This window comes from Crinia signifera, chromosome 1, assembly GCF_055691185.1.
Source record: "Crinia signifera chromosome 1, ASM5569118v1, whole genome shotgun sequence".
Taxonomy (NCBI): Eukaryota; Metazoa; Chordata; class Amphibia; order Anura; family Myobatrachidae; genus Crinia; species Crinia signifera.
Window position 1 is genome coordinate 257,039,106 of NC_139217.1, and position 22,421 is coordinate 257,061,526.

General features: G+C 42.8%; 1 protein-coding gene across 1 annotated transcript in view; it reads left to right on the forward strand.

The window, feature by feature from the left end:
- Window positions 1-22,421, forward strand: part of SIN3B (SIN3 transcription regulator family member B) — a 51,892-nt gene that overhangs the window by 7,411 nt on the left and 22,060 nt on the right. Inside the window, exons 4-12 of the mRNA XM_083180827.1 lie at window positions 3,884-4,037; window positions 4,128-4,376; window positions 5,184-5,327; window positions 5,543-5,665; window positions 5,755-5,844; window positions 7,723-7,841; window positions 12,739-12,949; window positions 13,614-13,730; window positions 18,559-18,797. Coding sequence (XP_083036953.1) covers window positions 3,884-4,037; window positions 4,128-4,376; window positions 5,184-5,327; window positions 5,543-5,665; window positions 5,755-5,844; window positions 7,723-7,841; window positions 12,739-12,949; window positions 13,614-13,730; window positions 18,559-18,797 — 1,446 coding nt within the window. The remainder of the gene's footprint in view (window positions 1-3,883; window positions 4,038-4,127; window positions 4,377-5,183; window positions 5,328-5,542; window positions 5,666-5,754; window positions 5,845-7,722; window positions 7,842-12,738; window positions 12,950-13,613; window positions 13,731-18,558; window positions 18,798-22,421) is intronic.

The window sequence follows — 22,421 nt, forward strand, 5'->3', positions numbered from 1 at the left end:
ACCGAACATTTAATAGGAGAAATGTAAACTCAACCCTGTATTATATTATTTTCGAGCATCGCCACAAAATATGTAAGAGAGTACATTGCATCATTCTCTCCAACACCAGTCTGAGGCATAGTTATACATTTTGTGTAGATGGGTGGGTACCAGGTACCATCTGTTAGAGCACTTATATGCATTCTCCTCCTTAATTGAGGAGATAAAGGACTTGGGGGATTATTCTAGTCCATTCTTTCTGACAAAATCCTTCTTAGATGGACAAAACCATGTGCACTGCAGGGGGGCAGATGTGACATGTGCAGAGAGAATTAGATTTGGGTGAGTTATTTTGTTTCTTTGCAGGGAAAATACTGACTGCATGATTTTACACTGCAATATAGATCTCACTTTGAAGAAAAACCCCACCCAAATCTAACTCTCTCTGCACATGTTACACCTGACCCACCTGCAGTGCACATGGTTTTGTCCATCTAAGAAGGATTTTGTCAGAAAGAATGAACTAGAATAACCCTCTTGGAGACACTCTTCTGTGCCACAGATCAGGTGTTATGATGAGATGGCATCCCAGATCCCTCTTGCACTAAGGACCTTATTCAGGTCCATTCGCTCCCCTGCACGTTCGCATGGGGGGGGGGGGATGTTTAGTGAATGTACAGCCGCTTGGTCCGAGCGGGCGCGGCGAGCTTCTTGTTCGTCATACCATTTGCACCTGGCAGTGCGTGGGGTGGCGGCGATGGGCTGCGCCCATGGTAACGGCCAGTGTTTCATGGGCATCCCAATGAAAACGCTAGGTGTTCCCATGTTAATTCGGAGATGCTGCAGGTGCCGGGAATTCAGTTGTTCATGCAGGTGTCGTTTAAACCACACGCAAAGCTGCAAATTTCACAGATTTGCGTGTGGACCAGAATAACCTCTTAAAGCTCATGGCAACTGGTTATTTAACATGGAGCAAAAGGTTTTAAAGGACAGAGATGATACCCATTCAACAGAGGGTTATGAAGGCAGAAGGCACAGAGACTTAGCAATCGATTTGATTGATTCAGTGGGCCTTTTTCTGGTTCACTCTTAGAGGCAAATGCCTTCTCAAATAGACAAAACCATGTGCATTGCAGGAGGGCAAATGTAACATGTGCACAGATCTAGATTTGGGTGAGTTATTTTGTTTCTGGGCAGTGTAAATACTGGCTGCTTTATTTCTACACTGCAATATAGATCTCACTTTGAAGAAAAACCCCACCCAAATCTAATTCTCTCTGCACATGTTATATCTCCCCACCTGCAGTGCACATGGCTTTGTCCATTTCAGAAGGAATTTGCCTCTAAGAGTGAACCAGAATAAGGCCCAGTGTGTCTGTGTGTGGAGGGAGGGGGTCGGGAGTTTAGTTTGAATGTAGGCAAACAAGCTTATAGTAGGTAAACCCAACTTGCTTTGCAAAAAAACGAAGGAAGGCTGCATCAGCCCAATTTGAGGAGGGCAGACACCACCCTAACGTCCCCCCAATACAGGAGGAGAAGTGATATTGACTGAAATTTGGTAGGAATGCTGGATTATGCTATAGAGGGGTAATGAGATGGAAACAAGGCAATTTCATAATACATTTTACAGTGATCCCAGATAGAGCATGTAAAATCAATAACTGGTGGAATAGTGCTGTATCAGGTCTGTCAGAGGCAGATACACCATCAATGGAAGACATAGATTATGTCACATATGCTTTTTCAAAGTAAACTTTATGGAAATATAAGTTCTATGTAATTTGGCATAAGCATTATGGGAAGTGAATTTATCCCAAGACACAACTTTGACGTTCCCTGTAAATACTTTAGTGTACATATGAGGTAAGAGCGGTCAGCGTGCAGTGTTTCCGTTGCTCAGTTGCCTACCATTGATAACCTACAAGACCTTAGAACATGCTTACTTGTGGCAGATGACCATCTCATGTGATGCTCTCAACATTGTCTTCCTCTCAGGGTTTTTTTTTTTTTTTACATTTTTGTCGAAGCAATGCATCATAAAGACATTCAATATACATTTTTTAAAAGTTTGCTCAAGAAACAAAGTAAATAGTGTAGGAAGCAAAATGAAATACATTTGCGATTCTGTTATATGTGAGTAGATCAAGTCATCTACATACAAGACCTATATTAGAAAATTGTTAACAGCAATGCAATCATTGAACTCCTCTCCCCCAATTTACATAAATTTGATCCTCTCATTTTTTTACATCTACTCTCACCACTTTGTTGCAGTCTTGTTTTTCTTTTTTTCGTTTTAATTCCATTTTTTTATGTTTTCAGTCTGCCCATTCATTATGTGTTCCTTAGTGCCTCAGCCAGCCAGCCAATCAGCTTCTACCTGTCATTTCACAGGCTGAGTTTGAAAAATGACAGGTAGTAGTTGGTTGTTTATCACTCTCCATTTTATCGCTTTTTGAAGCTTGATACATCTGGCCCTAAATCTCACATTTTTGATGTGCCGTACCTCCAGTTACCACTAGAGGCCACTTAACGGACCAAATTACTCCTTCAACAGAAAATGAAACCAAAATAGGTTTCAAACTTGCTGGATTTAGACGGATGGAGCTGTGAAGACAGATATTGGAAGTAGGAGTCGATCGGGACTGGCCCCACTTGTCCAACTTGTCTAACTTGTCTGAGGGGCAAGTTGGACCTGATTGACTTGAGATTTATCCTATGTGCAGGAGGATCAATCTCTTGGTTAGACCCAATGCGCGCGGGAATGTGTATCGGGTCCTACAGCATCAGGCACATCAGATTTTGTCAAATAAATTGGCCCAATCCATCTGAATTGGGTCAAATCTGACAAAATGTTACAAGTGTAGGGACCTTATGCCATCATTTTGACAGGATTTTATAATTAGCAACATTCCATAATTGTGTAGATAAGTATCAAATATACTTTAGAAATTTGTTCTTAATTATAATCTCCCACCACTTCAACACCAGTTTATTAGTAACAACATTGTATAATAATGATAGTTTCTCCATCTTTATTAGCTATATATGGTATGCAAATTCTTTCACATTGCTGCTCTCACTTTGTTTATATACAGTTATACATCCAGTTCCTTCTTGTCTAGTTTAAAAGCTGGCCTCTTGCTAGCAGCTAATATATAAAATTGATCTATAGGCCCCCTTACACTTGTCCAACAAGTTGGACCTGATTGACTCGAGATTTATCCTATATGCAGGAGGATTAATCTCTTGGTTATACCCAATAGCACGGGATTGTGCATTGGATCCTACACATCAGACACATCAGATTTTGTCAGATAAATTGACCCAATCCACCTGAATTGGGTAAAATCTGACAATCTCACAAGTGCTGACTTGTATAATTATGATGACTTCTTATTCATTTACAAACTGCTTTTTCTAGGGGAAATTTTTGTTCTTCCAGAAAACTGTTGGATACCTGATCCATAGTCCAGGGAAAAACTTAGCGAAGTGAGCCGTAACGGAGTCTCAGTCTGGTAACAAGTAGGCTCTATGCTGGGAATGATAACTGGAGGAATTACCTTGTAATAAAATAGAACATTAAACTAATATCTTATATATAAAAGCATGTAAAACTGGTGACACTGAGTACCCAAGTCATGATCCTGTGACCATCCTGGAAAGTTTGTGGTGCTCCCTTTCCATTTGCCATCGAGCGCCACTAGAATGTCTGTGCTTTTAGCTAATAGTAGAATAGCAGAACAGGCTAGTAGCTGATCCAGGTGGATTGAATCCATTGAGCAAGATAGGAGTCAAAGGTAAGGTGGTGACGAATAGGTGTATTCTCATTGTATAAATGTTTTTTTAATTATTGTGTATAAGAATTGTCCTAACAAAATTCACCATGTTCACTTTCTTGCAGTATTGACACTCCTGGTGTTATCCGCCGTGTCTCCCAGTTGTTCCATGAGCATCCGGATTTAATGCTGGGCTTTAATGCCTTTTTACCACTTGGCTATAAAATTGAGCTTCCAAAAAATGGCAAACTGGTGGTACAGACATCATTGGCCAGTCCGGTAAGAGAGTAAAATAATTAGGGTATTTGTATTTCCTGCTCTAATATTACAAACGAGATGGTGATATTGTCTTGGCCTGTATCTCACTAGGTATCTTCTGATGCAGCCACCAGCAACTTACCTAGCACTCGTGTAGTAGCTCCTGCTGTGCCTGAAAATTCACTTAGTGAGGCAGCCCAGGAACCTCGGCCACATGATAAAGAGAAGACCCAAGCTCCACCAGAATCTGACTCACTGGAGTTTCACAATGCCATCAGTTATGTCAATAAAATCAAAACCCGATTCCTCGACCGGCCTGAGATCTATCGGTCATTTTTGGAAATTCTCCATACTTACCAGGTAATTTATTAGCATAATTGTAAAGCAGCATTTAGCATGTGGGCATTAGATTAATTTATTTTGTGACCGCAAAGCACAGTTTAGGCTGTTTACCTACTTTTAATTCCATATCCTATTTATGGGTATGGACTTATTTCCATTAAATCGATGCTGAGTGAATTTGCAGAGGCCTGCGATCAGATAGTTGACGTTCAGACAAAATGAAATCCCTCCTTGTGCAAGTCCGTTCTATGATTTAATGGTTTTCCCAGTCTGTGCAAGTGTGTGCAACTTAGACCGTTCCACAACTGTGCAACAGAGACAGGCTGATCGAGGCTGGAGCTGACATCACAGAATTTCCCTTAAAACACCTGGGTACTCCTGAATCTTTTCTGACACGCTGAAAAAATGGATGGTTACCACCCACAAACGGCAACTTCAATCAAACTTTTGGGGGAATTTGAATAGATGGGATTGTGAATAGACGCTCGCACGGCCATTGCCGACAATGGGACACTTGATCGCTTGGGATGCGCACGCGCCAGAATCCCCGAAGCACCCTAGGATTGGTGCGCTGGGGATGGAAATGGCAAGGCTGGCTCCATCTGGACCAGCAGAACTAGATACAGTTGGTACTAGATATCATGGTTAGCATCTAAAAGTTCTTAATTCGTGTATCAATCAGAGTGAGTAACAGATATACAGTAAATTAGAGCATATTGTACAGGCATGGCACAGAAATTACAGCTCTGTTTTTTTTATTTACATTTTGACATTGTCACATTGTATTGACAGCATCATTTTTATTTGATTTGCATTTTCTGTTAGAAGGACCAACTAAATCCAAAAGGCCGTCCGTTTCGTGGCATGTCAGAGGAGGAGGTGTTCACAGAAGTGGCCAATCTATTTCGTGGACAGGAGGATTTGCTGTCTGAATTTGGCCAGTTCCTTCCAGAGGCAAAGAGATCACTGGTATGGGAGTAAACTGATGGGCTTTCTGACCTGTGAGACTTGAAATTTCCTTTATGGGCATCAATGGAAAGAAGCCTTTATTTACATGTATGATTTTGACTGTTAAATGTGTAGTATGGCTATGTTTTTTGAGAAGTGGTACATACGATGTTTTGAAATGACAGGCAAACACAGGTAAGTGTTAATTGTAACAGTATGCCTTGCTTCCTTCATAGTTCACTGGAAATGGAGCATGTGACCTTAGTAGTGCCAGAAAACTGGAGTACCAGAGGAACCTGGAGCAAAGTCGAAAACGGTCAAGATCTCTCTTGTTGCGCCCTATGTCTTGTCCTTCCAAGGTAATTTGCTTAGACTATTCCATCATAATCCGTAATAGCCTCATGATGAATAGTGTTTCAGTTGTGGAAAACTACTGTCTTTTACACAGAAAAAGATGAAGATGCGAAAGTCTAAGGACCCGTCAGTGGCAAGTGTGGGAAAGTATGGTACACTGCAGGAATTCTCCTTCTTCAATAAGGCAAGTGGAAACAATGTACTTAAATGTCCAAACTCCGTAAATCTGTTTGTGTTGGCCATTCCATCTGTTGGACAAAATACATCTACATTTGTCTCCCTTTAATACCTTCATTGTCTCCTCACCCTCTGGCAAGATGTATCTCCCATAGTTTATTAATGGTAACTGACCGAAAGCACATACTTGTGCCTCGCGTGTAACATAATCTTATAGTATTTGAGGTTGCAAAAAAAGAAATACGTCCATTGAGTTAGACTTTTTGTTTTAACAGGACCCATTAGAACATACACTAGGTGTGGTATCCATATTTGCATGATGCACTTTGTTTTATTTCTAATAATTATGGGGCAGATGTATTAAACCTTAATAAGAGATAAATGCAAGGGTGAAAAGGAGAGATAAATGTCCAGCCAATCACCTGCCAACTGACTTTTTTCAAACACAGCCTGTAACATGGTACAGGCTGTGTTTGAAAAAAGTCAGTTGGCAGGTGATTGGCTGGATGTTTATCTCTCTTTATCACCCTTGCATTTATCTCTTGTTAAGGCTTAATACATCTGCCCCTATTTTTCCAACCTTATTTTAAATATATTTAATGTGTCTGCCAACACCAGCTCTTCTGGAAAAGAGCTACATACCTTTACTGCCCATACCATAAAAAAGCCTTATATTCTAAGGGTACAGAATCTTCTCTCCTCCAGTCCAAGCGCATGCCCGCGTGTCCTAGTCACCAACATCAAAAGCAAATAGGTTGCCTGATTAGTTTTTTTTTTTTTTTTTTTTTTTTATTGCCCCCTGATATATTTATACATGTTAATCATGGTCTCCTCTTAAATGTTTTTTTTTTTTTTCCAGTGTAAAAATTTGTAGTTTAGTTAATCTGTCCTCTTAGTTTAAAAACTCCATCCCTTTTATTAGCTTGGTTGCCCTTCTCTGGACTTTTTCCATTTCTATAATGTCCTTATTGTAGTGTGGGTCACAGAATTGCACAATTTTTTTTTTAAACAGGCTAGTATCCTGTTGGACTTAGAGGCTTCACTATGACACTAAGTACTGCAGCCTAGTTAATTGTCAATTGGACTCCTAGGTCCTTGCCCAATTCTCCCCCGTTTAGTTGGAAAACCCTGAATACGCATGTGTGAGGTCCCCCTGCGTACAGACCATGTGAAGGCTAGACTTCTCTGGCCGAATGAAAGGTGATTGACAGGCACCCCGCCTATGGGGCTGGAATGCCAGTGTTTTCTATGAGTGTCCTAGAAACGCAGGCATTGCATGGCTGTTGGGAGTGAGTGCAGCTGACCTCAGCAGCAGCCTCCTTCTCCTCACGGCCTTTGCAGTGCTGAGTATGGACTAGACTTTTCCCACTCGTATCCAACTTTAAAATGCACCATTTACACCCACCCTCAGTGTCCTCTGCCCAACCATCCCATGCCCCAAAAGTAGTTTAGTCGGTATTCTAAATAATGCAATGTAAAGGTTTTCACTATAGTTCTTGAAATAAAATAATTAAACTCTATCTATAGGTGTGGGTTGTTGATCTTGTAAGGGACAGAAGCATGTGATCTACAAATGGGCATATGTAATGTTTTGAGTGCCCGAGATGAATGGATTCAGATATTATATACATATTTAAAATGAAAAGCTCCAACAATTGTGCAAAAGTAAATAGCAAAAAAAAAAACATCTGCTACCCATCTGTACAGATTTAATGACATTAATAAGGGGTAAATTATAATATTCTGTGAGAAGCAGGAGGTGTGTATTGTATTTTTTTTATTTGTGGAGTTAGTTGATCTTAATTTCTCTCGCATTGTGTGGGACATTCATACCAAGAGAGAGACCGCAAGATTTCCCTCTGTTAAGGATCCATTTCATTTTAAGGTTCGCCGAGTATTGAAGAGCCAGGAGGTTTATGAGAATTTTCTACGATGCATTGCCCTCTTCAACCAAGAACTAGTATCTGGTTCAGAGCTTTTGCAGCTGGTCACACCATTTCTGGGGTATGTTAAACGAATAAGATTGCCAAAATAATGTAATAAGAATTTGCATTGAACACCGCTTTATTTGTTGCAAGGGCATTCCTTTATACAGAATGTTTATTGCATTACATTTATTCACATAACTAGATAGACTGCAACCAATGTATAGACTGTATGTGATGAACTGTACTTGAAGCAATTGTCGCCACCCACGCGTATTTAAAGCAAAATTAAGAACTTTGTCCACCATGTAAAACGTGCAGATTTCTGTGTATGTATACAGAGAAAATCTACTTGCTTTTTGCTTTTACAAACAAATAATTATTGGAAAATAAAATGGGCCCGATTTCAGACCCATTGGAACAGCTTCAAATTTGCAGCACATCCGATAATCAGAAAACCCTGAATACGCACGTGTGAGGTCCCCCTGCGTACAGACCATGTGAAGGCTAGACTTCTCTGGCCGTATGAAAGGTGGTTGACAGGTATTGTCCTATGGGACGGAATGCCAGTGGTTTCTAGGAGTGTCCCAGAAACGCAGACATTGCCCGGCTGTTGGGAGTGAGTGCAGCTGACCTCAGCAGCAGCCTCCTGCTCACGGCTTTCGCAGCGCTGAGTAAGTTCTGCAGAGTAGCATTTTACCTGCTCGCTCCGTACACTCGCAGCCCAGGTCTGAATTGGGCTAAGTATGTTGCCTGTTTATATACTGAAATGCCTTTTGTGGCATTCGTTTTGATATCCTTGAGATGAGTTTCCTTCCTAAACTGTTGGCGTAATGGGCATATTGTGAATTTTGGTGTGTAGCAGATCGTTTACTGTGATTTTGATTTCAGTGTAATTTGCAGGCTGATTTGCTGATTAGCAATTGTGTGTGGATTACGCATGACTGGTTTAGGAGAACTTTGTTTATATGGGTTTTTTTCTTTGTTTTTATAACAGGAAATAATTGAGTACTAATGCTTTTTTGCATAATAGATGTGTCTTTAGTTTTCATTGAGGCAGTCATACCAACAGCTTCTCTGTATGCTTAAGGTCCTGTGAGACTGTTAGTCAGGCGTCTTTTATTCTTAGCTCCATAGGAGACACAGGGCTGATACTGGGTATTGGTTGGATGTAGGACCTAACCCCGGTGGCCACATCACCAAGACTGCAAGGAGGGAGCCAAGCGTGGCTAGCAGCTCTTGCGTGGGGCACTTCCAGCCTGTGCTCATCAGTGGGAAGCCGGGTCGCTCACGCCCCCATCTAGACCACCAGGGTGGAGCCATTGGGGATACAGCGCTCAGTAGGGGACCCTGCCATATTGCTGGCAATGTGGGCGGCCATTTACCATTGGGGATCCGTGGTCATTAGTGGAAGGTAGGTACTCCCCGTTAGCTCCTCCCCTGACCTGTTAGCTCCCTCGCAGAGGCTTTCCGCCACAGGCTTACTCCTCCCCTCTCCTTTCCTGCACAGGACATGGATTGGCTATCGTTGTCTGGTCCATACTGCCTGCTGCATCACTGGAAAGTTTGGGCTCCTGTCCCCAGTATACCTTACCTCCAGGCTATACATCAGCCTAAGGCTTGGTTAGTTACTTATTTGCCCACATTTTCTTCTGCATTGTGTGTGTGTGTCTGTGTGTCTGTGTGTGCGCGTGCGCACTTGTAGGGGGTGACTTCATATCTACTTCACTCTTTCTTAACCCTTTGTTGATACACAAAGTTTCATCTTCCCCAATAGTTGCCCAAAGGATCACACTAATTTATTACTATTATAGTGTGGTGGGCTTTTGTCTTGGTAATCTATGTCTTCAAGAGGCAAGGCACCTAAGGAGGTGGGAGCTCCTGTGCTGTGCACTTGCACAGTGGGATTGTCACCCCAGGATCAAGTGCATGACAGTCTGTCTGTGAGCACACTGTTTTAACGTGCAGCGAGAGGCCCAACTACAGTTTCTGGTCGAACCGGCGTGTGCTACCTCCCTTACACAGGCTCAGCTAGTGGCATGCCTGGAGGCTACTCCTGCGGTAGCCATAGGGCCTACAACATGAGTTTGGGCGGATTTACTTCCTCCCATGCTTGAGCCACCTTCATTTGTCTTCATTGGTGCAGGGATTACAGCAGATTCTGCACAATAAATCTGCTAAGCGCCCGCATTACTGAGGGGCAGTTACGCCTCTCCATCTGTATGTACCTTGGAATCCGAGCCTTGCTCTGATCAGGAAGAGGCTGGTGTGGCCTGGGCCTTCAGTGTACTGCATAGGTGAAAAGCAGATTTTCAGTTATTTTTGCTCCTCAGGGCAAGCTGAGCTTTGGTCTGTTTTCTTGAGGAAAAGGATTCTCTTCAAGAGCAAGCACACTTAGTCAGGATGTAGTTACATTTCTGCAAGACATGGCTGCAAGCATCAATCGACTTTTGGTTGCAAGGCACATTGCTATGTCTTCTACTTTCAGAAGATTTGGCAATGCCAGTTTTTCATCACCAGACTACTCCGTCAGAGCTGTACTTTACTGGAGTCCATCATGGCTCTTCTGGCAACCTATGTCATACTCCTCTTGTGTGGTATGGCATCCTGACATCGGAATCCCGACCGCTGGGACTTGGACAGGTAGGCATGCAATGACGTCCCCGTACAGGCTCGCCACGGTGCTGGCTCCCTCTGTGATGGTCATAGACCCCCACAAGGTAAAATTGCCCCTGCCAGTCAGGCTCACTACTGTCGGACTGTCATTCAGCACCCATACTCCTATGCAAAGAGCAATTGGTCTTTAGACTTATCTCTTGCTTGTGCATAAACCAAGTAACTGCTTTACCCCCATCCTAAATCTCAGGTCGCTCAATGTCTATCTCAGGGTTCTGAGGTTCTTTATGCAATCTCAAAACAATCATGCTTTATTTTTTTTTTGCAGCAAGGGGAGTCATTAGTGTCCCAGCTGTCAAGTATGCTTATTTGTTTATTCCAATCTAGGCGAACCACAGTGCTTTGCAGTCCTTTTGTGCCATTACCAGTTTCAAGTCTTGCCCTTTTATATTGCCAGTGCCACGTGGTGTTTTTACAACAAAAAGGCTTCCATTAGTTTTTTTTTTTTAATATGGTGAAATTCACACTTCACTGCAGGACTCTCCATGTAAATTTCGGTACTTGTTTCCTAGCACGGCGCCCATCGCATCGTATACCATAAGACTAATTAAGGTATACGATGGTATGCGATGCGATGTTGTACAATAAAATATCGCATACGATGTGATCGTATACGATTTTTTTTTTTATTGTACAACCACCCTGATGGGTCCTTACAATGTTAAATGGCCCCGCCATAGTCAACGCCACCCCCGCGCTCAACGCCAACCCGAAGCGTGGCGAGCGCAGCGCGCCCGCGAGGGGCGGTGGTACGCGTCCTCCGACCTTTTCATATCCCCCACTATCCACGTCGGTGAGGAGTTGATTTTAGATAGTATGACGACCGCAGCGAGCCACCGAGCCCGAAGTGTGGCGAGCGGACGTGGAATACGACCCCGAAGCGTGGCGAGCGGATGCGCAATACATGTAAAGTAATCCGTGTCCCCATGCGGGGCTCGCTGCGCTCGCCACGCTTCAGGCTCGGTGGCTCGCTGCGCTCGCCTCACTATCTAGAATCAACTCCGCGCCGACGTGGATAGTGGGGGTATGAAAAGGTCGGAGGACAAGTACCGCCACCCCTCGCGGGCTCGCCGCGCTTCCGGTTGGGGTTGATCGTGGGGGTGGCGTTGACTATGGGGGGCCATTTAACATTGTAAGGACCCATCAGGGTGGTTGTACAGTAAAAAATTGTATACCATCGCATGCGGCTATATGGCATGCGATGCGATCGCATAAGATGAAAATATTGGGCGCCGTGCTAGGAAACAAGTACTGAAATTTCCTCTGCAAGTGAAACTGTTCACACCTTCAGTTTTTTCCAGAATTCTATTGTCACACTGAATACACTTTGTGTGCAGTACAGTAATATATTGCATGCACACATGTCTGGAGATCTTCTGGATCTCTGTGATGTATGTAGAAGGAATTGGCATGTTTCCAAAAGATATTTGCTTCATAATCAATAATTGCTGTGATTTATGAACCTTGCATTGGTATAGAAAAACACCCAGCCGCTCAGAGCGCTATTCATCTTAAACGTATGTCCTGCATTTATCAAAGGCTGCGCACCAAACCTGTTTCTGTGACATGTTTTCACTGTACCCCTTCACAATTTGGCAATTAATTTCAGCTTTAATGTGCTTATTACGCTATGCAACGAAATGTATAACACTGTTTTAACCAGCCCCCTTAAAACTGATGTTGGGGGCTAAATGACTGGTATGAGGCACATGCAGTGGAAAGCAGTGGTTTAATTGCTCTGAGCTGGGAGACAATTACACTCGTATTTAATGTTTTCTGCGAGCTGTGACAGCTAGCACGGTCAGTATTCAACTGACCCCCTGCACATGCCGCTTCCCCCTCACTAGGTTTTTGAAGCGAGGGTGAAATGGAGTGTACAGCCGCTAAAACAGCGAGGCTCGTGGCTAAATGCAGCGGGCTCCCTGCATTAGCCGCAAGCCTCGCTGTTTGGGGGAAGCTTCGCTGCCCTCCAACAGTGAGGATTCCCCCAGAACGTTGAAAATGGTGAACAGCTGGAGCGTGGGTTAAACGGCAAGGATAACGTGTTTTCGACAATCCCCGCCGTTTAACCCCCTCACTGGCCGCATTGAATACACCCCTTATTATGAAACCTAGAACATTACACACTCATAGCATTGAGTGATCTTTATTTATGAAACAATTTGTTGCGTAAAAGAGATTAATCAGAACAATGTACTAAACTAATTTTAACAACTTAAGCTATTGTATGGTTATCTAATTGATATAGTTTTAATTATATTTCCTTTTCGTATTTTGTTTGCTTTTTTGTCTTTCCACAGAAAGTTTCTTGAGCTCTTTGCTCAATTTAAGTCTTTCTTGGGGGTTAAAGAGCTCACCTTTGCCTCACCGGTAACTAATGATCGTTCTAATGAAGGCATAGGACGTGAGATTGATTATGCATCCTGTAAACGAATCGGATCCAGCTACAGAGCACTTCCTAAGACCTATCAGCAACCAAAGTGCAGTGGTAGGACGGCTGTCTGCAAAGAGGTGTGTACCCTGTATGCATCAACATACTGAAAGTAATATGTTATGAATAATGAAAGAAGGGTAATTGTTAGGTACTACTAATAGAAGGATCCCCAAAAGCTGGTGAGCAAAGGTCTACCTACCAAATTGGTCAGTTTACTCATTCTAAACAAAAATAAAAAGTTGCCCTAAAGCGTCAGAATCTCAAGGGAAAATAGTCTGTGCAAGCAAGTCTATTTTGACTGTCGTCTGTAGAATGCATTTGACCTAGGGCTACATGGCAAAATAGTCCATATCGCAAGTGCAGTTTGTCAAAATCGTCTATTAGTCTGATTCACACTGTGTACACACCCTAATATGTATGTATTTCTCTGGTATTGATTACTTACAGCACAGGTTCTTAAAGTCGCTCCTCGGGACCACACAGTGCATGTTTTGCAGGTCTCCTCACAGAAACAAGTGAAATAATGAGCTTCACCTGTGGATCTTTTAAAATGTCAGTCAGTAATTAGTGCACCTATTGGGTGACCTGGAAAATGTGAACTGTGTGGGGTCCTGGGGACTGAGTTTGGGAACCACTGGCCTACAGGTTAACCATGTACAATGTTTTTTTGTTTCCTATTAATAAAAAAATAACATAGTAAATAAGTTTTACAGTCATTCCAAAGTTCTCTCTCTTCTGCAGGTGTTAAATGATACCTGGGTATCTTTTCCTGCTTGGTCTGAGGACTCTACTTTTGTCAGCTCTAAGAAGACCCCATACGAGGAGCAACTTCACCGTTGTGAGGATGAGAGGTTTGAGGTGTGTTGCATTTTTTACGGTTTCCAAACATCATTGTACTAATCAGAATACTGCAGAACATTAGACATTTCACACATGTTAATGCTTTTGTACCGCTGTCTAACACAAAAAATAAAATACTTTACTCTCTTGACTGCCAGTGCACCATAGCTCTCATTAAACCTTTTCCTATCTTCCACTTGGGACTCTGCAAACACTGGTGGTATAGACCCTGACACTTAAAAACCTAAATAATTTGAACTTGGCTCCTCCCCCTCTACATCTCACCTGAATACAGTTTAGTTTAAGTGTCCTTAGGAGACTGGCTTATTTCTTCAGGATGCTTACCTTTATTGTTCTTGCCTGGCAGACTTTTGCTACAGGAGTCTGCCCCCTACAAGAGCACCTCCAGAAGGATCTGCTTTTTTACGACACAGGTTTGTTCTCCTTTTATCTTCTGCCAGCTGTGGATAGGCCAAATTGGAAATTCCCCACCTTTGGTAGCTATCTAAAAAAAAAAAACCTGAAATTTACCTCAGTTGATTTAGTGATTACTGGCATCATTAGGGCACCAAATATTTACAACATTTTTCTCATTATGTCTATTTCAGTTTTTGCTGGTATGACTGGCATCGTTTTGCGGGGGCTGCTTTTCAGTGGTGCCCTGTAACTTTTTAATTTTTTTATTTTAACAATAGAGCTGGCAGTGAAAGAGATCCTATAGGATGCCCACACTGCTTGCCGCACCGCCCAGGTCAGTGACTTCTGCTTCGGGTCTCGTAGAGGATGGCACACATCTCCTGGAGCTCACAGGGAGACCGGTAAGAGCAAGAAGCCACAGCTTCGGTGCAGGAGACCGACCGTGCTGGCAGTGGGCTTTCCACTTCTTCTGCACCATCCTCTAGACCAGGGGTGAGCAGCCCTCCAGCTGTTGATGAACTACACATCCCAGCATGCCCTGACTTAGTTTTGCTATTTGACCATGCTGAAACTAATGCAAGGCATGCTGGGATGTGTAGTTCATCAACAGCTGGAGGGACGATTATTGCCCACCCCTGCTCTAAACAGTCAGGGAAGCCCTGGCAAAGGTAACCACTAAAGTGTGGTGATGGCCATTTATCCTGCGACGAAAGGCAGAGGTGGAAGTCGGTTTCAGCTTTGTCCTATCACCTTCTAGAGACCGCCAGGTTCTCTATCCTGGTAATTGTCAAAACTGTGTTCTCTGATATTGAGTACTTTGTGGACCTCTTTATGGGGCATTAAGCATTCCCATATCAATGCATTCAGATAGGAGTCACCTTTTGGTTGCTGCTAACAATGCTTTCCTAATTATAGGATGTATCCCCTAGGGATCCAGCACACAGCGGTTACTTTTCAGAAATGTATAAATGACCATGTTCTGGTACACAAAGACGTCCCCAGGGAATTAATTCTGCTTCCTCCGTTTTAAAAAGGTATGGATTTCTGTGCCAGACTTACTGATTTAAGACCTGGACAGCTTATTCCGGGCCATCCTCCATTCTGAAAGCGCTAAAAAGTTTACTGTGGATGTGCAGGTTCCATAGGGGGGGGCTCTTTCCTCCATATTCCTGCCTCTGGAACTGATGGATATTAGGGCATACAGGATGCCTGTTTGCGGTTTTCCATTTAAGTCAATCACCAGCATTCGAAGAGGTTGTAATATGCGAACATCAATTAACAGTTTCTGGCATTAACATTTGGCCAGTCTTTGGTTCCCCCGTGTTTTCAATCCGGTTTAGCTGTCTGTTTTTTTTCTGCATCAAATTGACCTCTTCCTTGATGTACCGAAATTCCTTGGAGGTTCCTCTATGGGCAGCCACTTTTTGTGCCCCAGTGGTTCCTTTTGTATTCTCCAGTCATCTCTTTTGTGCCTTTTCAGGATAGCTGCATTCATTAACTTTTTTGTAAAATCTGGTCTTCCTCCTTGCCATCACATTGGCACAGATGGTGTTCCTTCCGCTCATAATTTTCTTGCATATGCCGTATTTCAGACTTGATTCGGTTTCCTTTCAGCAGTCACATTTAGATTTCTTATCTACCAGGAGATTGTGTTATCTTATCCTAGGTTCCAGACATTTTGTCAGCAGGCCGCTTTCAATATTGAGAGGAGTTGTTGGAAAAGGTTTAGAGATTTCCCTAGTATTTCTGGTCTGTTTTGTCCTGTCTATTTATGCAACAAGACTGACAGGCTCCTAGATGGTTTTGGCCAGGTAATTTTATTATCCTCAGGGCTGACTCTACGGAGGTTCTTTATGTTAATGCTGTGGTGACTTCTCTTTCCACCCTGTCATTAGGACTGGCTTGGTAAGTTCAACTGATGCATCTACGAAGCAGCTTGGTAAAGCGGCCACAGGGTTTTATTCCTTCACTTTTTGTTAGTTTATTTGCCTGTGCTGCCTTGTGTACTCAGATGCAGCCTTTGAGCATTTAGTTCTCAATGCAGCTCAGGGTCATCCCCGCCCTTGATGGACAGCTTTTGGACATCCCAGTGTCCGTGTGGATGAAAATCAAAACCGAATTTATGTTCTTACCTTGTTAAATCATTTTCATTATGTCTATAAAGGGCACAGAGTGCCCACCCTGAGGCACATAGCTTGTTTGATACTAATTTCAATGCATTTGGATGCATTTCTGTTAAAAATCGCATGCGGTCGAATGTGATCAAATCGCATGCGATGCGATTTTTTACTATGCGATGGACATCGTGGGAGCCGTGATTGTACACAAGTACCGTAATTGCTCCTGTCATTGCTTGTTAACTTGACTGGCTTTCTAGGGGCGTAGTATAGATGAGAGGAAGTCTGAGCATGTTGGAAATATTTTTGTAACTATTTGATGCTCAGAATCTGACCTCACCAGGATATATCCAGTGTATTAGTGCCCCTATGGACTTGAATAAATGTATTTAACAAGGAAAGAACGTAAATCCTGCTTTTTCATGTCTCTGGACATTCAAGATGCCTGTCTCTATCACGGGATCTCGCCAATTCCTCCTTCGGTTTGCGATGCAGGATGACCCCCTTTGCGATACAAGCCAGACCCCTTCTCTCCGGTCTGTCTTCTGCTTACATTTCTTCTATTTTCACAACATTTGTCTGTCCCCTCTTAGGCTCTTCTTTGGTGGATGGATGGAAGATGTCTGCATCAGTCTCCCATTTTGTGGCATGATGTTAGCCAATGATGCCTGTCTCCTGGACTGGGAACTGTGGTCCTCTGGTTCCAACTTCAGGGAGTTGGAGACGTTTCTGCCCAAAAATGTCCTAGAAGTCAGAGCAATCTTAAATGCCTTGTCAGCAGCATCTGCAGTAGTGTCCGGTGATAGTCCAGTTGGCCAATGCCTTAGTGGCTTATCAATAACAAGGATGCTAGGAGAGTGTTTGATCCTTCACAAGATCATTAGTATTATCCAGTGGGTAGATAGCCATATTGCCTCAGTCTTCATTCTCTGTGTCAAAATAATTGGTGGAAAAATTTCCTCAGCCCCAGGATCTTCACATTGGCAAATGGTCTTTCATCTAAACATTTTTTTCAGGAACTGGTGTCAACACTGATTATTGCGCCAGAATGTTAGGCACTCCAGCTTGTGCAGTGAACAGTATAGACAACATTTTGAAACGCACCAAGCAAAAATGGACAATTGTTCTTCTGGTAGCTCTAGGCTGGTCAAGGCAGTCATGGTACTCTGATCTTCATGGTTTTATAATGAACAACTTGTGGCCTCCACTTTTAAATCTACTGTATGTGGCTGTTGAGGCCACCATCCTGAGGCTACATCCTGATGCTGTGGAAGACTCGATTTTATTAATCCAGACAGGAGAGGAGTGTTTCCTCCTTTCATCTTTCACATCTTCTTTTGTTCCTCCAGGCAAGCTTTGAAGTGGTTATGCATCTGCAATCCTTGAATATGCTGGATTCGGCACTGTTGCTCTTTTTCCATGTCACCTTGCCTTCCTAAATTGCTGTTGGTTATTCAGATAAACCTCTGTCTGCAACTCTGTTTCTTCCTCCCACATGACTTTTGTCGATGGACCAGGAAGGTGCCTGACCTGGATGCCTTACCCCTTAACTTATTTTTCAAGACAAAGTTAATTGGGCGATTGTAGTTCTGGTGCTTCCTTGCAGTGGCTCCTCTACTAAGCATTAATCTAGTCATTCTCTGGATGCTCTTTGTTAGCTGATCATCAGGTATGCGGATAACTGATCACCTTTCTCTTTTTTATTTTTTATTTTTTTATATATTATTCTCATAAGCGGTGTTGTCAGTCCATAAACTGTATGGCTATTTGTGGTCATTAGACTGGCTTACATTGTGATGCCAGCATCCCGAAGGAGGGAATCTGGACAGGGGTCATGTAAGTATACTATCACACGAATTTTGAAGGGCGGTGTGCATGACCAACCATCACCCTCCTCAATACATTTATTGTAGTCTTACAGACATTTGTCATACACTGATTTCTCACCACAGACTCCCTCATACATCACTGTGAAGTTGATATTTCATTTGTACTGTTGCTTTTAAATGGCAAAATGCTCAATAAAGACAAACATTTCTATAATGATTAAAGTATTTAGTAAACTTATAAGCAGGATATGTGTATTACCTGACTAAACCATGCCCCTATGTGAGGAGCTAGATACAAGAAGTTGATTTTAAACCAACTCCAATTGAAAACAATAATTCAGTTCCTTCAAAACCTTTGATGAAATTCCATAAATGATTTTTATTTTAGTATTTGTTTGGGAACTCGGCACCTATTCATTAAATGTAAATCGTATAGTTTTATTTTGCAATCAAATCAACTTTAATACATTTATTTTATATCAGCTGGACGTTGTGTTGGAAACCAATTTGGCAACCATCCGTGTCCTGGAAAGTGTCCAGAAGAAACTCTCTCGCATGTCCGCAGAAGATCAGGAGAAATTTCGACTTGACGATTGCCTGGGTGGGACATCTGAAGTTATCCAACGACGTGCTATCTACCGTATTTATGGGGACAAAGCTCCTGACATCATAGAGAGCCTCAAGAAAAACCCAGTCACTGCAGTGCCAGTTGTGTTAAAGAGGTAAGTGTGGAGTGAGTTGGAGTACATGGAAGCCACAATATCCTATTCAGAACTACTTCATATTTATTTACCAGTTAAAAATAATGTCCTGTCTAAAGTAAAGGATAACTCTGTCTATTTTCGTTTTTTTTATCAATATTTATTAAAGTTTTTGTTCCGTTATCCATGTAACATAAAGGGGTGTAGGATACAGAAAAAAAAGTAAAGTGTGGGTGTTAGCATAAAAAGTGACAATTCTGCCAAAACAGTGTATCTGATCTACGGTGTCTAGATTGACTATGTTTTGGTCGAGCAAGCTTGGTCGAACCTGTCTAGTTAGACGCCTAAAAATAGACAACAGCATCTAGACCCATAACGAAAGTTAGACACATCAACCATAAGGAAAGTTAGACACAAGCATTAGGTTGTCGGGAACGTGATCAACAGACACACGGTCGAAATGACTTTTCACTATTTTTGCTTTAGATGAGCTTGGTTCATACTTTACCATCCAAGTGGTCACAGAGTTAGATTATAATAGTGTAGCAAACCATGCAAGGGGACACTATGCTTATTTGGTGTCCATCTTGACATAGCCACCAAAAGTCTGAAAAACCCATGTCTAACTTGTGACTGTCAGTCATGCTCTCTTCCACCTAACTTTCATTACTTCCATCTAACTTTCATTACTGTTGATCTAGAAACTGTCCACTACCTTTAGACGTCTAACTAGACTGATTCGACTAAGCACGGTCCACCATAGCATGATCGAACTAGACAGTCGATTCACTATTCCATAACCATAAAACAGCAATAACACAGATAGGGTTGCACGATTTAAATCAAATGATCAAATCATGGATTTATTAATGCAAATGATTAAATCATGATTTAAATCATGATTTAAATCAAATTGTTAAAGCAATAGACGTGTAGGTGTAGAGTTTGCTCATGCCAATAATCTTCAAATTATGCTGGTCATCAACTTTCGTGCTCCCATTTGCACCATGCATGTTTTAAAGTGGACGCTTTATGCCTACGTAGCTCAGCTTTAGTTACACACTTCTGTAGTAAATCTACTGAAGCAGATGTTCACCGCAGTTTCATCAAGTGCAGGGATTGAAAGGATTTTTTTGTTTTGTTTTTTGACGTATGGGTTTTGTACAATCCAAAGCATGCAACAGATTGTGAAATGATAAAGCAACTAAGCTGTTTGCATGCTACAGAGCCAAACATGAGGTCTTCCCTATCTAAACAAAGGAATCCCAGTTGGATTAATGCTCAGCTGAAGACACTTGGTCTGAGGCTGCCCAGGTAGATGGAATGTCTTCCAGCTTAGAAGATGATATGACACAAAAGCTAGAGTGGAGACTCTTATTAAATCTATATGCTCTGTGCTGCAGATTAAGGATGCAGACACTCCTTCCTCAGAGGTTCCACTTTTTAAATGCAAAAAGAACCCTGCGGTGTTTCACCTATCTCCTCAACTAACTGATCTGTTTGGAGAGGCATGGAAATATCCAAATAGGAAGTTTCTGGTAGCCAAGCGTATTTCTTTCTTCTATCCTCGTGCAGTGGATAGGAAAGCATGAGAATTGCCTCCAACTGTAGGGCCCATATAGCCAGGTTGGTCAAGTCCACCCTGCCTATTTCAGATGTAACCTTCCTTAAATACCTGGTGGATAAGAAACAGGAACAGTCCCTAAGACCATCTTTACTAATGCTAGGTCAACTATCTATCCAATTTATTCGGCCTCATGGACTTCTTTGGTGATTGCTCCTGTTCTGACGCCCTCCTGGAAGGTTAGCAGTCGGGGGCCCATCGCTTTAATCTCATGTCCTTGGTGGACAAAATCAGGGAGTCCAGTACGTAGCTCAGCGAGGCGTCGCTGGATATGGGGATATTTGCCTCTAAGGAATAGGCTACCTCAGTGGCAGCACGCTGAGGCTTGTGGCTTCACTTTTGGAAGGCTGATCATGAATCTAAATGGGCCCTGGAATCTCTTCCATTCTCTGGAGCTTATACTATTCGGCTCAGAGCTTGACAAAATAGTGGCTACTATTGCAGCCCCCAAGATGCCCTTCTTGCCGTCAGACTACCAGGGCTAGACAACTGTCCTTTCAGGCCCCTTTGATCTCAGTCCTCCCTGAAAGTGCAGGTCTCAGCCCTCTCATTTCTTTTTCAGAGGCGTGTGGCGGCTTCTTCCACAATACGCACCTTTTTACAGGGAGTGTTGCACCTACAGCCTCCAGTTCTTCCTCCTGTGCAGCCCTGGGACTTGTCCCTGGCACAGAGCAAACTACAGGGTACTCCTTTTGAGCCATTGGAATTGGTTGATCATCTTTGGCTCGCATGGAAAACCTTTTTTCCTGTTGGCTATTGCATCAGCCCACAGGGTATCTGACTTGGGTGGCCTTTTTCTTTTTGTTCACCTTTTCTGGTGTTCTATGAGGATAGAGTGGTGTTATGCTCTAGGTCTGGGGTAGCCAACCCTAGTTCTCGAGAGCTACCAACAGTGCATGTTCACAGAATCACAAGTGAGCTAATTAGCTCCATCTGTGTATCTTTTAAAATGTGTCCGTGATTAATGAGTGCAGCTAGGTTGTCTCCAAATTGTGAACTGTTGGTAGCTCTCGAGGGCTAGGGTTGGCTACCACTGCTCTAGGTTGTATTACCTGCTGAAGGTGGTGTCTTGTGCTCAGGACGGTCCCCTTCGTAAAGCTGACTCCTTGTTTGTCCTTGATACAAACAAACGGCGTGTTGGTTACGCCAAACCATCTGACATGCCTACCTGTTGGCTAGGAAGCCGTCTTCGGTGAAGGCCCACTCTGTTCGGTCGACTGGTACGTGCCAGGGCTTTTGCAGAGCAGCGGCGTGGGACACTGCGCATACGTTTGGCAAATTTGAAATTGGAAGCGTACCCACCCATAAGGGTACTTCTTTGCGATGTCCCATAGTCCCAGCATCCAATTTAGGCTGCAAGTCAAAAGGGAGCAGGAGCCATGGGCTACACTTCTCAAAAGAAGTTAACTTCCACCAGTTCCTAAATGGTTGTTGCATTTAGAGAAGCTGAAAGGTAAATTGACTCTCACTGCTGATTTTGTAAAAGTACTTCATTAGTCCTTCTCCTGATGTAACTGAGTGGACATCTCTCCCGCCACCTCCTTGCTGTGGGCGAATGATTTATGCGAGGATATGAAAATGGTTCTCTGTAGGGCAAGATAAAGTGTTCTTGGAGGAAAGAGTCCTTGAAGTTCCCTCTATTATATTAGCAATGCTATCAAGTCCATATGAGAGCTAGGCAGAGAGGTTTTTAGCTGGGAGAGCGCAATAGTTAACAGTTGGTATTATCACTGTCTCATCCCATGTCCTGAGGGAATCTGATATGGTTTGAGGAGTATTTTGCAAAATAGGTCGATTTTATAATGATTTCTCCAGATCAACCCATTGTTTCGTGCCAGCAGGGAGCGACCATAACAATTTATTTTTTAACCAGAAAAGTGTGTGGGTTTTTGTTTTTTTTCTCAGTTGTAACATAGGAACTGTTGTTACAGTGTTAGCTGCAACCTAGGAGCAGTTTGGTGAGTAAGTAATATAAAGATGAATGTATAAGGCCTGGGTGTTTAATGTAATGTTAGATGGAA